We start from the raw sequence: 15540 nt of genomic DNA, 5'->3' as shown, positions 1-15540 counted from the left end.
CTACGTGACTGGGCTCCTCTTCATGCCCATATGGGCATCGATTGAATCCGAAGCGATTCCGAATTCGGGTATTCGGGCGTAAGAGAATGTCGTTTGCAAGTCGCCCTAAAAGTGCATTGTGCAATGGCTGGAGCAGCAGGCGGTAAAAAAAATACATTTTCGGAGATCTCGACATTTCGGCCAACTGCCAAATAAGGGCTGACATGGACACACGTTACCTTGATGTGCGTTTCAGATCATTGTTGAATTAAAATTAATTGAACTTGAGGCTATGCGACAGCCGAAACTTGCGCATAAATTTCGAGCACGCCCCTGCCGATGATTCGGTCTCAGAATTTTATTTCAGTTCCAAGGAAACTCGATGGGATGAGAGATGTCATCATAGCCCACACTCAATACAGCGATCTGCGTAGATCTGTCGCCCTAATTAGTCGGTGCCCATGTTTTCCGGCGCACAGCACCCAGTGGCATAGTTCCCAATTGGCATTTGATCTGAATTGTATGCTCGTTCCAGATCCAGTTGCACTTTTATGCCCATGCCCATTTCCATGTCGAATGTTGTGTGCCGTGAATTGCTAAGCAGGCTCCACTGTGGCCGCTTTTATTTTCCACTTTAATTTTGCATTTGTGTCTTACTTCTATTTGTGTGATTTTATTTTGTGTACCCGGCCAGCAAACAAGTTTTGATTGCTTTTGGCTTCGCATGAAAATGAGCGGCGTTGCTCGTTGCTCGTTGCTCATACGCCGCGTATGACGTCAGACCTCGAATTAAGCAAGGAATTGGGTTTTGCTTTTCGTGATAGCTTAAATCGCCCGGTATACACACAAGGTTTGGAGGTCACATGGTGTTCTTCGGTCATTATGCAGCTGATCTATTGCACTCCCCATTCGGACATATCCACTTCCAGATACTTTTCATTGGCACCCACCCAAAGGCCGTTATAAATCAATTGGGCCATTGAGTGTATCGGGCATTATGGCGAATAAATCTTGATCTTAGCGTGGCTTACTCAGCTCCGCCGGAGACGCCCACGTAGCGCCGCTGCCACAGCCGCAGCCGCTCGGCTAGACGATCTCTGAATGTATCTACAAACATGGCCAGCATGTGCTGACTAATCGATGTCTAATGCCATTCAAATTGAATTGTGCATCCGACAGACGCAGCCGTTAGCCCGGCCTAATTTGGTTTGCCAATTCCGCATTTTGTGCCAATATTGTTTTGGAAGACTGTTTGCTACGCAGGCGCACGCCCTGGAAGTTCGTGCTGCTCCGTTTTGTGTACCTGACAAGCTCAAACAGAAAGACCGCCGGCATCGGGCATCGGGCGTCGAGCATCAGACATCTGTTTGTTTTGTTTTTATTGCCACTTTCACAAAAGATCGATGAGGTGTGCGTGCGGTTTTTATTGGCTTATTGAACCCAGTCTTCGTGGCAGACCGGGCCAGGGGCGGATCGAGAACTCAGAGACTCACTTTTGAAAAAAACGCAAAACTTGCAATTTTAACGAATATTTTACGATGAGCGTATTCAGATTACTCTGTTTCAAATGAATTTTATTTACTGATTGTATAATTGTTTTATATTAGCTTGGCTTAAATTCGTGTTAGTTTCGCTGGAGTTTTTAATGTTTTCCCAAGTTGTAGCCCCCTGGGATCCACGCCTGTAGCGGCCTACGCATCCGTCGGAATCCGAAAACCTACGCTGGCCTGGCTTTAACTTTTTGCCTTTTGCGAAGGCGTCGCTGGCTCTCGCTCGCACCAATGGCCCGAAAGCCCACTAAAAACGCTTCTGCCGGCGCCGCTGCCGCCGCTTTCAGCCGGCAGCGCACAGATAGTCGGTCGAAAGCAGCTCCAGACGCGATCAGTACGTTTTGAGTTGTGCTTCGCGACGGTTGGTGATCTTAAAAGTGCTCCGAACACGAACAGTGCCCGCAGTCTCTCGGTTTTGGTGTTATTTTTTGTGGCTCTGCATCTGTATCTGTAATTGTATCTGTATCTCGATCGGCTCCAACCCGCTGCATCCGTAACTCTCTCCCCCTCCCAAGTGCGTGTGTGTGTTTGGTGTGTGTGTGTGTGAGCGAGAGTGCTAAGCTTTTTGCTCACACGTCTAACGGTTGCCCAAGTGTGCGTATCGTTGCCTTAACTTGAACCATGGGTCGCATGTTCGTGTGCGTCTAATAAATATATTTAAAAATAAGCATTTCGACATACCGTCGTGGAAATTATGTGACACACACCAGTCCAAATACCAACAAGCACGTCCCATTCATTCGCGCGTTAATATTAAAAAGCCATCCGAGTGCCAAAAGCAACGAAGCGAGCAATAATTGTGATTAATAACAACGAAACAAACGAATTCCGACCGCAAATTAGCCGCATAAGGCCATTCAAATAGCAATAGTCCAGCCAGGTGCACTACTCACGGCACCCAAACGGTGATTACCTCATCTGTGTCAGCGCTCCGCCAGCAAAATGGTATCAAAAAGCAATAAAAAGAAACAAGTGTCTCAGCAGCAGCAATCGCAGCCGCAGCAGCAGCAGACGTCTACGTCGACGCCGCCAGCCATATCGACCACAACATCAACGTCGTCGTCGGAGGCCACGAAGCTTACCAAAAAACTGGGTCCCGATGCGTTCGCCACTCTGACCACCAGCAACAGCTCCAGTTCCATGCAACACGAATCGGTGACCTATGGCGGTGATCCTGTCGGTGCCAGCACTTCGGGTGCTTCTCTGCCAGCGGCTGGAGTGAGGAGCTACAGCAGTCGCAGTCAGAGCAAGAGCAAGGCATCCCAGTCGCATTCCTCCTACACAGAGCAATCTCAGTCCCAGCTGCAGTCCGAGCAGTACAGCAGCAAGATCTCGCGGGATTATGCCAATCAGAAGATCATCTCATCGATTGATCTGCTCGAAAGTGAAAAGAAGGATCCCGTATTCTCGGTGCCCATCGAAGTGGTGGAGATCACAACGCCCACGCTTTCCGTCTCCGCCAGCGGGGGCAGTGTCTCGAAAATGTTCACATCCTCGTCGATGTCTTCCAGCCAACAGCAGCAGCAGGCCAGTAGCTCCAGCTCGTACTTCCAAGCCACAACCAGTTCCAGCCAGAGCGCCAACGAAACGTTGATTGCCAGCGAGAGAGCCGATACGGCTACCGGTATGACATCATCCGTACCGAGGAAACAGGTTGGCTTCGATACAGACACCAAGACAGTGACAAACGCCACCACCAGCACCAGCAGCAGCAGCAACATCAACAGCAGCAGCAGCACAAGCACAAACATCAACATCAACACCAGCGGCAGCCGCAGCAGCAGCAGCTATTTGAGCGAATCTCAGAGCGTGCCAAAGCTGCCAATGAGCGGAACAGCTGATGCTCCCGCATCGGTGACGTCACAAGGCTACCCCGAACCGGTTGCCGCGTCGTCTGGCGCGACCACAACAAAGGCGACGTCATCGACGCGACGCAACGATAAACTGGAAGTGGCCAGTGCTAACACAGCTGTTGATACTGCTACGTCATCGTCGTCGATGGTCGACCAGAGGTCCAGCAAAGAGGTCAGCGAAAGTTCAGTGCTGAAGAGCTCCACCAGCAGCAAGCAATCGAAGACTTCGTCCAAGAAGGAGGTGTACGATGTGAAGACCAAAACCTGGACGGAGTACAGCGATGGCAGCTCTCAAGGACCCAGTAAGACCCGGCCGACCTTCGAGCGGTATGTCAGCAAGGAATCCGATGGTAGCTCCAAAGTAACGTACAAGAAGAAGATATACGACAGGCGCAACAATCGGTGGCGCGTGGTAGACGAACGGACGGTGGACAGCACCGCCGACACGGGCTATCCCGAAATAGTCGATGATGTCATTAACACAACAAGAACCACATACACCACCAAGGTGTACGACACGAAGCTCGGCAAGTGGACTGTTGTGGACGAGAAGTCGTTCACTGATACGAAAGCTTTTGTGCCCAATGACATTGCTCGTGAAATCGAGAAAGATAATACCGATGTTGCAAACATAACGACTACAACGGAGGTGACGAAGGTAAGTCGGTGATTGTGCGTGCCTGCGTATGGGCGTTCGTTGGACTCTCCCAAATGCCATCGAACACTTCGGTGGGTGTGTGTTCCCGTTTGATACTAAGGTATTTTTTAATTAGATTTTCGATGCGAGCATCAACGACTGGCGCGTTCTGGACGAGAAGGTGCACACGGATGTTATTGAGAAGATCGTAGAGGCTCCCAAAAAGACCATTTACGTGGACGAGTTTGTGGAGATTGAGAAGAACACTTCGATTTCTGAAAACAACGAAAACATAACCCTGAACTTGAATGAGACATCGAAACACAAAAATATTACCGAAAATATTTATGATGAAATCGATTATGTGCGCACTGATAAGCAACGACTAAACGACTCAAGAACCGTAAGTAGATTAGTTAGGCAACGAAACTAAACATTTCTATCAATCTAGTTTATTAGTTCTGAAAAATGTGGTTTTGTTTTTCAGAGCTCAAATAGTACTGTTTACTAATAATTTCTTTTGCTTTTGTTATTAGCGAGGAGTTGCAAAAAACAAGTCAACAACACATAGTGAAAGATGCATTTGTGAAATCTGCACATGCGGGTATGATTCAGTGTCCTCGTACATAAGTTGTTATCCTGATAGCATTTTTATTTTAGGCGACACCATTGCTCAAGCAGTACAACGAAATCTACAGAAAATACGGTTATTCAAACCGATGGTAAGTGTACGAGTACACATAAATAAATTATAAAAAGTTAACCCTTTGAAGTTTTTACAGATAACGTTGACGAAGCATATACAAGGATACGTACAAATACATGGTCGAAAAAAGATAATGGAAACATTCCAAAGCAAAACGAAGACATTCTAGTGGACTATATAGTCATTAAGAAGCCGGAAGATAACTTAAGACCAGAGGGAGACTTTATTGTTCCTCCGAAGGAGCCATACAAGCCGGGTGAAAAACGCGAAAAGATTGTGCATACCGACAACCTCCGTACAGAAGGAGATATGACTTTTGTAGAGAGGGAGGAATATCAATATACCGTTCGTCCGGGCTATGTTAAGCCCACAGACAATCTAAAGCCAGAAGGCGAGTTTTACAGTCCAGAAAAACCTAGGTACCAACCAGGAGATCGGCCTTCTCAAGTGCGACACACAGATAATCTAAAGCCAGAAGGCGAATTTTACACGCCGGAGAAACCGGGATACGCTCCAGCCGATCGCCCCATACAAAAAAGGCCGGTGGATAACCTCAAGCCGGAGGGCGAATTCGCATCCCCAGAAAAACCCAAATACACCCCCGCTGAAAGACCTGAAAAAATTATAAGAAGTGATAACTTGCGAACTGAAGGGGAAATGACATTTGTGGAGCGAGAGGAATATCAATATGTTTCACGACCGGGACAAGTCAAGCCAACGGATAACTTAAGACCAGAGGGTCAATTTTATAGTCCTGAAAAGACAAGTTATCGCCCTGGCGAACGTCCATCTCAAGTGCGTCCAGTTGATAACCTTAAACCAGAAGGTGAATTTTATACTCCCGAAAGACCAGGATTTCAACCTGCGGAAAGGCCAGTTCAAAAGAAACCGGATGACAATCTTAAACCAGACGGGGAATTCGAAAGGCCAGAGAAACAAGTTTACAAGCCAACCGATAAAACTGAAAGAATAATTCGGAAAGATAATCTTCGTACGGAAGGAGAAATGACGTTTGTAGAGAGGGAAGAATATCAATATGTGGTACGTCCTGACCAGGTTAAACCATCGGACAATCTGAGGCCTGAAGGAGAATTCTACAGTCCCGAGAAACCAAAGTACAAGCCCGGCGAAAGACCTTCCCAGGTTAGGCCAGAAGATAACCTCAGACCAGAGGGTGAATTCTACACACCGGAAAAGCCAGGATTCAGGCCTGCTGAGAGGCCAGAACAAAATATACCAAAGGACAACCTTAAGCCCGAGGGTGAATTCTACAGTCCCGAGAAGCCTAAATACAGACCAGGCGAAAGACCTTCACAAGTTAGGCCAGAAGATAATCTCAGACCTGAAGGTGAATTCTACACACCGGAAAAGCCAGGATTCAGGCCTGCTGAGAAGCCGGAACAAAAGAAACCACAGGACAACCTTAAACCCGAGGGTGAATTCTACAGTCCCGAGAAACCTAAATACAAGCCTGGTGAGAGACCTTCTCAGGTGAGGCCAGAAGATAATCTGAGACCAGAAGGTGAATTCTACACACCCGAAAAGCCAGGATTCAGGCCTGCTGAAAGACCAGTACAGAAAAAGCCACAGGACAACTTAAAGCCGGAAGGCGAATTCGTGAAGCCTGAGAAACAAGTTTACAAGCCGGCCGATAAAACTGAAAGAATTATTCGGAAAGATAATCTTCGTACGGAAGGAGAAATGACATTTGTAGAGAGGGAAGAATATCAATATGTGGTACGTCCGGATCAGGTTAAACCATCGGACAATCTTAAGCCAGAAGGAGAATTCTACAGTCCTGAGAAACCTAAATACAAGCCTGGTGATAGACCTTCCCAGGTTAGGCCAGAAGATAATCTGAGACCAGAGGGTGAATTCTACACACCGGAAAAGCCAGGATTTAGACCTGCTGAGAGGCCGGAACAAAAGAAACCACAGGACAACCTTAAACCCGAGGGCGAATTCTACAGTCCCGAGAAGCCTAAGTACAAGCCCGGCGAAAGACCTTCTCAGGTTAGGCCAGAAGATAATCTAAGACCAGAAGGCGAATTCTACACACCAGAAAAACCAGGATTCAGGCCTGCTGAACGACCAGTACAGAAAAAGCCACAGGACAACTTAAAGCCGGAAGGCGAATTCGTGAAGCCTGAGAAACAAGTTTACAAGCCGGCCGATAAAACTGAAAGAATTATTCGGAAAGATAATCTTCGTACGGAAGGAGAAATGACATTTGTAGAGAGGGAAGAATATCAATATGTGGTACGTCCTGATCAGGTTAAACCATCGGACAATCTTAAGCCAGAAGGAGAATTCTATAGTCCGGAGAAACCTAAATACAAGCCTGGTGAGAGACCTTCCCAGGTTAGGCCAGAAGATAATCTGAGACCAGAGGGCGAATTCTACACACCGGAAAAGCCAGGATTCAGACCTGCTGAGAGGCCCGAACAAAAGAAACCACAGGATAACCTTAAACCCGAGGGCGAATTCTACAGTCCAGAGAAGCCTAAGTACAAGCCCGGCGAAAGACCTTCTCAGGTTAGGCCAGAAGATAATCTAAGACCAGAAGGCGAATTCTACACACCGGAAAAGCCAGGATTCAGGCCTGCTGAACGACCAGTACAGAAAAAGCCACAGGACAACTTAAAGCCGGAAGGCGAATTCGTGAAGCCTGAGAAACAAGTTTACAAGCCGGCCGATAAAACTGAAAGAATTATTCGGAAAGATAATCTTCGTACGGAAGGAGAAATGACGTTTGTAGAGAGGGAAGAATATCAATATGTGGTACGTCCTGATCAGGTTAAACCATCGGACAATCTTAAGCCAGAAGGAGAATTCTATAGTCCCGAGAAACCTAAATACAAGCCTGGTGAGAGACCTTCTCAGGTTAGGCCAGAAGATAATCTGAGACCAGAGGGCGAATTCTACACACCGGAAAAGCCAGGATTCAGACCTGCTGAGAGGCCCGAACAAAAGAAACCACAGGATAACCTTAAACCCGAGGGCGAGTTCTACAGTCCAGAGAAGCCTAAGTACAAGCCCGGCGAAAGACCTTCTCAGGTTAGGCCAGAAGATAATCTAAGACCAGAAGGCGAATTCTACACACCGGAAAAGCCAGGATTCAGGCCTGCTGAACGACCAGTACAGAAAAAGCCACAGGACAACTTAAAGCCGGAAGGCGAATTCGTGAAGCCTGAGAAACAAGTTTACAAGCCGGCCGATAAAACTGAAAGAATTATTCGGAAAGATAATCTTCGTACGGAAGGAGAAATGACGTTTGTAGAGAGGGAAGAATATCAATATGTGGTACGTCCTGATCAGGTTAAACCATCGGACAATCTTAAGCCAGAAGGAGAATTCTATAGTCCCGAGAAACCTAAATACAAGCCTGGTGAGAGACCTTCTCAGGTTAGGCCAGAAGATAATCTAAGACCAGAAGGCGAATTCTACACACCGGAAAAGCCAGGATTCAGACCTGCTGAGAGGCCGGAACAAAAGAAACCACAGGACAACCTTAAACCCGAGGGCGAGTTCTACAGTCCAGAGAAGCCTAAGTACAAGCCCGGCGAAAGACCTTCTCAGGTTAGGCCAGAAGATAATCTAAGACCAGAAGGCGAATTCTACACACCAGAAAAACCAGGATTTAGGCCTGCTGAGAGGCCGGAACAAAAGAAACCACAGGACAACCTTAAACCCGAGGGCGAGTTCTACAGTCCAGAGAAGCCTAAGTACAAGCCCGGTGAAAGACCTTCTCAGGTTAGGCCAGAAGATAATCTAAGACCAGAAGGCGAATTCTACACACCAGAAAAACCAGGATTCAGGCCTGCTGAACGACCAGTACAGAAAAAGCCACAGGACAACTTAAAGCCGGAAGGCGAATTCGTGAAGCCTGAGAAACAAGTTTACAAGCCGGCCGATAAAACTGAAAGAATTATTCGGAAAGATAATCTTCGTACGGAAGGAGAAATGACGTTTGTAGAGAGGGAAGAATATCAATATGTGGTACGTCCTGATCAGGTTAAACCATCGGACAATCTTAAGCCAGAAGGAGAATTCTATAGTCCCGAGAAACCTAAATACAAGCCTGGTGAGAGACCTTCTCAGGTTAGGCCAGAAGATAATCTGAGACCAGAGGGCGAATTCTACACACCGGAAAAGCCAGGATTCAGACCTGCTGAGAGGCCCGAACAAAAGAAACCACAGGATAACCTTAAACCCGAGGGCGAATTCTACAGTCCAGAGAAGCCTAAGTACAAGCCCGGCGAAAGACCTTCTCAGGTTAGGCCAGAAGATAATCTAAGACCAGAAGGCGAATTCTACACACCGGAAAAGCCAGGATTCAGACCTGCTGAGAGGCCGGAACAAAAGAAACCACAGGACAACCTTAAACCCGAGGGCGAGTTCTACAGTCCAGAGAAGCCTAAGTACAAGCCCGGCGAAAGACCTTCTCAGGTTAGGCCAGAAGATAATCTAAGACCAGAAGGCGAATTCTACACACCGGAAAAGCCAGGATTTAGGCCTGCTGAGAGGCCGGAACAAAAGAAACCACAGGACAACCTTAAACCCGAGGGCGAGTTCTACAGTCCAGAGAAGCCTAAGTACAAGCCCGGCGAAAGACCTTCTCAGGTTAGGCCAGAAGATAATCTAAGACCAGAAGGCGAATTCTACACACCGGAAAAGCCAGGATTCAGACCTGCTGAGAGGCCGGAACAAAAGAAACCACAGGACAACCTTAAACCCGAGGGCGAGTTCTACAGTCCAGAGAAGCCTAAGTACAAGCCCGGCGAAAGACCTTCTCAGGTTAGGCCAGAAGATAATCTAAGACCAGAAGGCGAATTCTACACACCGGAAAAGCCAGGATTTAGGCCTGCTGAGAGGCCGGAACAAAAGAAACCACAGGACAACCTTAAACCCGAGGGCGAGTTCTACAGTCCAGAGAAGCCTAAGTACAAGCCCGGCGAAAGACCTTCTCAGGTTAGGCCAGAAGATAATCTAAGACCAGAAGGCGAATTCTACACACCAGAAAAACCAGGATTCAGGCCTGCTGAACGACCAGTACAGAAAAAGCCACAGGACAACTTAAAGCCGGAAGGCGAATTCGTGAAGCCTGAGAAACAAGTTTACAAGCCGGCCGATAAAACTGAAAGAATTATTCGGAAAGATAATCTTCGTACGGAAGGAGAAATGACGTTTGTAGAGAGGGAAGAATATCAATATGTGGTACGTCCTGATCAGGTTAAACCATCGGACAATCTTAAGCCAGAAGGAGAATTCTATAGTCCCGAGAAACCTAAATACAAGCCTGGTGAGAGACCTTCCCAGGTTAGGCCAGAAGATAATCTGAGACCAGAGGGCGAATTCTACACACCGGAAAAGCCAGGATTCAGACCTGCTGAGAGGCCCGAACAAAAGAAACCACAGGACAACCTTAAACCCGAGGGCGAATTCTACAGTCCAGAGAAGCCTAAGTACAAGCCCGGCGAAAGACCTTCTCAGGTCAGGCCAGAAGATAATCTAAGACCAGAAGGCGAATTCTACACACCGGAAAAACCAGGATTCAGGCCTGCTGAAAGACCAGTACAGAAAAAGCCACAGGACAACTTAAAGCCGGAAGGCGAATTCGTGAAGCCTGAGAAACAAGTTTACAAGCCGGCCGATAAAACTGAAAGAATTATTCGGAAAGATAATCTTCGTACGGAAGGAGAAATGACGTTTGTAGAGAGGGAAGAATATCAATATGTGGTACGTCCTGATCAGGTTAAACCATCGGACAATCTTAAGCCAGAAGGAGAATTCTATAGTCCCGAGAAACCTAAATACAAGCCTGGTGAGAGACCTTCCCAGGTTAGGCCAGAAGATAATCTGAGACCAGAGGGCGAATTCTACACACCGGAAAAGCCAGGATTCAGACCTGCTGAGAGGCCCGAACAAAAGAAACCACAGGACAACCTTAAACCCGAGGGCGAATTCTACAGTCCAGAGAAGCCTAAGTACAAGCCCGGCGAAAGACCTTCTCAGGTCAGGCCAGAAGATAATCTAAGACCAGAAGGCGAATTCTACACACCGGAAAAACCAGGATTCAGGCCTGCTGAAAGACCAGTACAGAAAAAGCCACAGGACAACTTAAAGCCGGAAGGCGAATTCGTGAAGCCTGAGAAACAAGTTTACAAGCCGGCCGATAAAACTGAAAGAATTATTCGGAAAGATAATCTTCGTACGGAAGGAGAAATGACGTTTGTAGAGAGGGAAGAATATCAATATGTGGTACGTCCTGATCAGGTTAAACCATCGGACAATCTTAAGCCAGAAGGAGAATTCTATAGTCCCGAGAAACCTAAATACAAGCCTGGTGAGAGACCTTCCCAGGTTAGGCCAGAAGATAATCTGAGACCAGAGGGCGAATTCTACACACCGGAAAAGCCAGGATTCAGACCTGCTGAGAGGCCCGAACAAAAGAAACCACAGGACAACCTTAAACCCGAGGGCGAATTCTACAGTTCAGAGAAGCCTAAGTACAAGCCCGGCGAAAGACCTTCTCAGGTCAGGCCAGAAGATAATCTAAGACCAGAAGGCGAATTCTACACACCGGAAAAACCAGGATTCAGGCCTGCTGAAAGACCAGTACAGAAAAAGCCACAGGACAACTTAAAGCCGGAAGGCGAATTCGTGAAGCCTGAGAAACAAGTTTACAGGCCGGCCGATAAAACTGAAAGAATTATTCGGAAAGATAATCTTCGTACGGAAGGAGAAATGACGTTTGTAGAGAGGGAAGAATATCAATATGTGGTACGTCCTGATCAGGTTAAACCATCGGACAATCTTAAGCCAGAAGGAGAATTCTATAGTCCCGAGAAACCTAAATACAAGCCTGGTGAGAGACCTTCCCAGGTTAGGCCAGAAGATAATCTGAGACCAGAAGGCGAATTCTACACACCGCAAAAGCCAGGATTCAGGCCTGCTGAGAGGCCCGAGCAAAAGAAACCAGAGGACAACCTTAAACCCGAGGGCGAATTCTACAGTCCCGAAAAACCAAAGTACAAGCCCGGCGAAAGGCCTTCCCAGGTTAGGCCAGAAGATAATCTAAGACCAGAAGGCGAATTCTACACACCGGAAAAGCCAGGATTCAGGCCTGCTGAGAGGCCGGAACAAAAGAAACCACAGGACAACCTTAAACCCGAGGGCGAATTCTACAGTCCCGAGAAACCTAAATACAAGCCTGGTGAGAGACCTTCTCAGGTTAGGCCAGAAGATAATCTGAGACCAGAGGGTGAATTCTACACACCGGAAAAGCCAGGATTCAGGCCTGCTGAGAGGCCGGAACAAAAGAAACCACAGGACAACCTTAAACCCGAGGGCGAATTCTACAGTCCCGAGAAACCCAAGTATAAGCCCGGCGAAAGACCTTCCCAGGTTAGGCCAGAAGATAACCTCAGACCAGAGGGTGAATTCTACACACCGGAAAAGCCAGGATTCAGGCCTGCTGAAAGACCAGTACAGAAAAAGCCACAGGACAACTTAAAGCCGGAAGGCGAATTCGTGAAGCCTGAGAAACAAGTTTACAAGCCGGCCGATAAAACTGAAAGAATTATTCGGAAAGATAATCTTCGTACGGAAGGAGAAATGACGTTTGTAGAGAGGGAAGAATATCAATATGTGGTACGTCCTGATCAGGTTAAACCATCGGACAATCTTAAGCCAGAAGGAGAATTCTACAGTCCCGAGAAACCTAAATACAAGCCTGGTGAGAGACCTTCTCAGGTGAGGCCAGAAGATAATCTGAGACCAGAGGGTGAATTCTACACACCGGAAAAGCCAGGGTTTAGACCTGGTGAAAGACCTTCCCAGGTTCGACCAGAAGATAATCTGAGACCAGAAGGTGAATTCTACACACCGGAAAAGCCAGGATTCAGGCCTGCTGAGAGGCCAGTACAGAAAAAGCCACAGGACAACTTAAAGCCGGAAGGCGAATTCGTGAAGCCTGAGAAACAAGTTTACAAGCCGGCCGATAAAACTGAAAGAATTATTCGGAAAGATAATCTTCGTACGGAAGGAGAAATGACGTTTGTAGAGAGGGAAGAATATCAATATGTGGTACGTCCTGATCAGGTTAAACCATCGGACAATCTTAAGCCAGAAGGAGAATTCTATAGTCCCGAGAAACCTAAATACAAGCCTGGTGAGAGACCTTCTCAGGTTAGGCCAGAAGATAATCTGAGACCAGAGGGCGAATTCTACACACCGGAAAAGCCAGGATTTAGACCTGCTGAAAGACCTAAACAGAAAAAACCTCATGATAACTTAAAACCAGAGGGCGATATGGTTATACCAGAAAAGGAAAAATATAAGCCTGCCGATAAAGTGACAAGAGTTATTCATAAGGACAACCTTCGCAGTGAAGGAGAAATGACTTTCACGGAAAAAACTGAGTATCACCATATCGTTAGACCCACCCCAGTGAAGCCGGAAGATAACCTGCGAACCTCTGGTAAGTTTTACGTCCCTGAAAAGCCCGCTCATACCACTGGTGAACGCCCCGAGCCGGTTAAGCCTAAGGACAATTTGAAACCAGAAGGTATAATGTATACCCCGGAAAAACCGAAATATGAGCCCGCTTCGCGTCCAGAACAGAAGAAATATGCCGACAACTTGAAACCTGAAGGTAAGATGCACATTCCCGAAAAGGATGGGTACCGGCCTGCCGATAAGGTGAAGACGGTTATTAGAAAAGATAATTTAAGAACCGAGGGAGAAATGACATTCACCCAGAAGGAGGAATACCATCATGTTAAACGGCCGGAGCAAGTAAAGCCAAGTGATAACCTAAAAGTCGAAGGTGAATTTTATACCCCCAATAAAACCGCCTTTAGGCCTGCTGAGCGACCAATTCAAAAGAAACCAAAAGACAATCTTAAGCCGGAAGGAGAATTTTATAAGAGAACAGACCGAAGCGAGACCGATAGCAAGATCGTTACAGAAACCGTTAAGCGAGAAACGCCAAAACGTCCTGTTGACAATCTAAAGCTAGAAGGGTCTATGACCGTAACGAGAAGAGATGACTATAAAAATACGGCCAAAACAACGGTTGAGAAAGTGCAACGTACTCAAAAAATTAACCACAACAGTTCATCAATTACCTTGGGTAATGATACTACAATCCGAAAAACAACAAATCAGATGAACTATGTGTCTGGCAAGGACGCTGTCAAACAAGTCGATTCGAATGGTCAAAACCCGGTTGACGGTCTCATTGTTGTATCAACAACAAAAGTAACTACTGTCATAGGAGGGCGTCATAAGAAGGAACCAGAAACCGAGTATGTCAAGAGGCCGGCAAAGGTAAACGTTATAGAAAATGTTGCCAAGAATACTACTACGACAAACATCGAAAACACTCAAAACATTCATAAAGAATCGACGTCTTTGCAAAGAAATCAGAACGTCATAAAAAGTTCTGCCTTAACTACGGAAAGTATCACGGGTACGGATTTATCCAGTACCGCGGTTGAATCTAGTCGTAGACATTTAAACGGTAGGAACACTGGCGACATAAGTTCAAGAGTTATTTCCAGTGGATCAGTATCTAATAACGTAACTGGCGAATCATCGTCTCGCGTGATTTCAGGCAGAAATGTTACTAATAACATGACTGAGAACTCCACTTCCCGAGTGGTGTCAGGAAGAAATGTATCCAGTGATGCAATAGGCGAAACCACCACTCGTATTGTATCCGGAAGATCTGCCTCCAATAACATTATCGGCGATACAACAAGCCGTGTTCTGCCTGGAAGCACAGTGGGACATAACATCAGCGAAGATTCAACATCGCGAACGGTCTCAGGGGGTAGAACTTCCACCAACAACATTGTGACTGGAAGCACAGCCTCGCATATGACCACTTCAAAGCACTTCCATCACCGAAAGAGCGAATTCTCCTCAGAAGCCGACGTCTCCAACACGGTCTTCCATCGCAAAAACATAACCACCGATTCGAATACGGCCAATGGCAGCCTAACGTCCAATGGAAAGATGCAGCGCAAGAGCATACTGAATCTACACGAGCAGCCCTCGAGCACCACTACCTATGGTGGAGAGCGTCAGAGTTACAGCAGCATACATCGCCAAAATCGGGACTCTGACGCAAATGCAACTTCTACGACCGAGCGTCGTACCTGCAACGTGCACAAAGAGAACAGGGAGCACAACGTGAAGAACTCATCCTCAATGACCCGCATAATTTCTGGTGGGGCCACCGGTTCGAGTGCCGAACGGTCAACGGCGGTGACACGCAGCCAAGTTTCGGGTGGTGGCGGCATTGATTTTTCGTCTCAATCTCATTCCCACAGCGGAAGCCATACCAGCCGTCACCGAGGAAATCAGCAGGTGTCCAGCTTAGGCGGTGGCATCGATTTCCCCTCCTACAGTGCACATGGCCACACGGAGCGTGTGGTCACCCGGCGAGGAAATCAGTCCTCAATTAGTCTGGGCAATGAAAAGTTCACCGGCTCCAGTTTGTACAAGAGCGAATATATAACTGCCCCAAAAACGACGTGTGCTGTGCATAAGATTAAACAAGGTGCATTCCAACATACAAGGAGTACTCAAGAACACAAGTTCTTCAAGACCTCAAACTAATATAGCCCGACTACGAGTATATACATATCCTTTGCTTTACTAATACAGATATCCCATATTAATGATAGGCTAAGCTTCCATGACAATATACGTTTTATACAATATACAAACCAATCCGAAAATGAAGATTAACAATAAAGACAACATTCTTGAATCGACGACTTTGACTTTCTTTGCACCAATAAG

At 46.9% G+C, this 15540-nt stretch overlaps 1 protein-coding gene across 4 annotated transcripts; it reads left to right on the top strand.

Annotated features, from left to right (window-relative positions):
• The first annotated feature begins 1888 nt into the window (after positions 1 to 1888).
• Positions 1889 to 15512, top strand: LOC120446728 (titin). Of its 4 annotated transcripts, none has more exons than XM_039627844.2 (6): positions 1889 to 4040; positions 4156 to 4422; positions 4556 to 4623; positions 4680 to 4741; positions 4793 to 7782; positions 8131 to 15512. In XM_039627844.2, exons 1-6 carry the CDS (start codon positions 2472 to 2474, stop codon positions 15352 to 15354), a joined length of 12180 nt encoding a protein of 4059 aa, XP_039483778.1. In that variant the 5' UTR covers positions 1889 to 2471; the 3' UTR covers positions 15355 to 15512. The 4 variants fall into 4 exon arrangements, with proteins under 4 accessions (XP_039483778.1, XP_039483777.1, XP_039483776.1 ...); XM_039627843.2 differs by having other exon boundaries at positions 1890 to 4040; positions 4793 to 5873; positions 6222 to 15512; XM_039627842.2 differs by having other exon boundaries at positions 1890 to 4040; positions 4802 to 15512.
• Positions 15513 to 15540: the final 28 nt, after the last annotated feature.

Source organism: Drosophila santomea, chromosome 2R, assembly GCF_016746245.2.
Source record: "Drosophila santomea strain STO CAGO 1482 chromosome 2R, Prin_Dsan_1.1, whole genome shotgun sequence".
Taxonomy (NCBI): domain Eukaryota; kingdom Metazoa; phylum Arthropoda; class Insecta; order Diptera; family Drosophilidae; genus Drosophila; species Drosophila santomea.
This window is presented reverse-complemented; position numbering and strand designations above follow the sequence as displayed.

Bases quoted from the DNA above. Each gene is read 5' to 3' on its own strand.
- LOC120446728 (XM_039627841.2), top strand. From the start codon at position 2,472: ATGGTATCAAAAAGCAATAAAAAGAAACAAGTGTCTCAGCAGCAGCAA. The intron at 4,624-4,679 runs GTATGATTCAGT...TTTTTATTTTAG, and splicing joins TGTGAAATCTGCACATGCGG to GCGACACCATTGCTCAAGCA. The intron at 4,742-4,792 runs GTAAGTGTACGA...AACCCTTTGAAG, and splicing joins TACGGTTATTCAAACCGATG to TTTTTACAGATAACGTTGAC.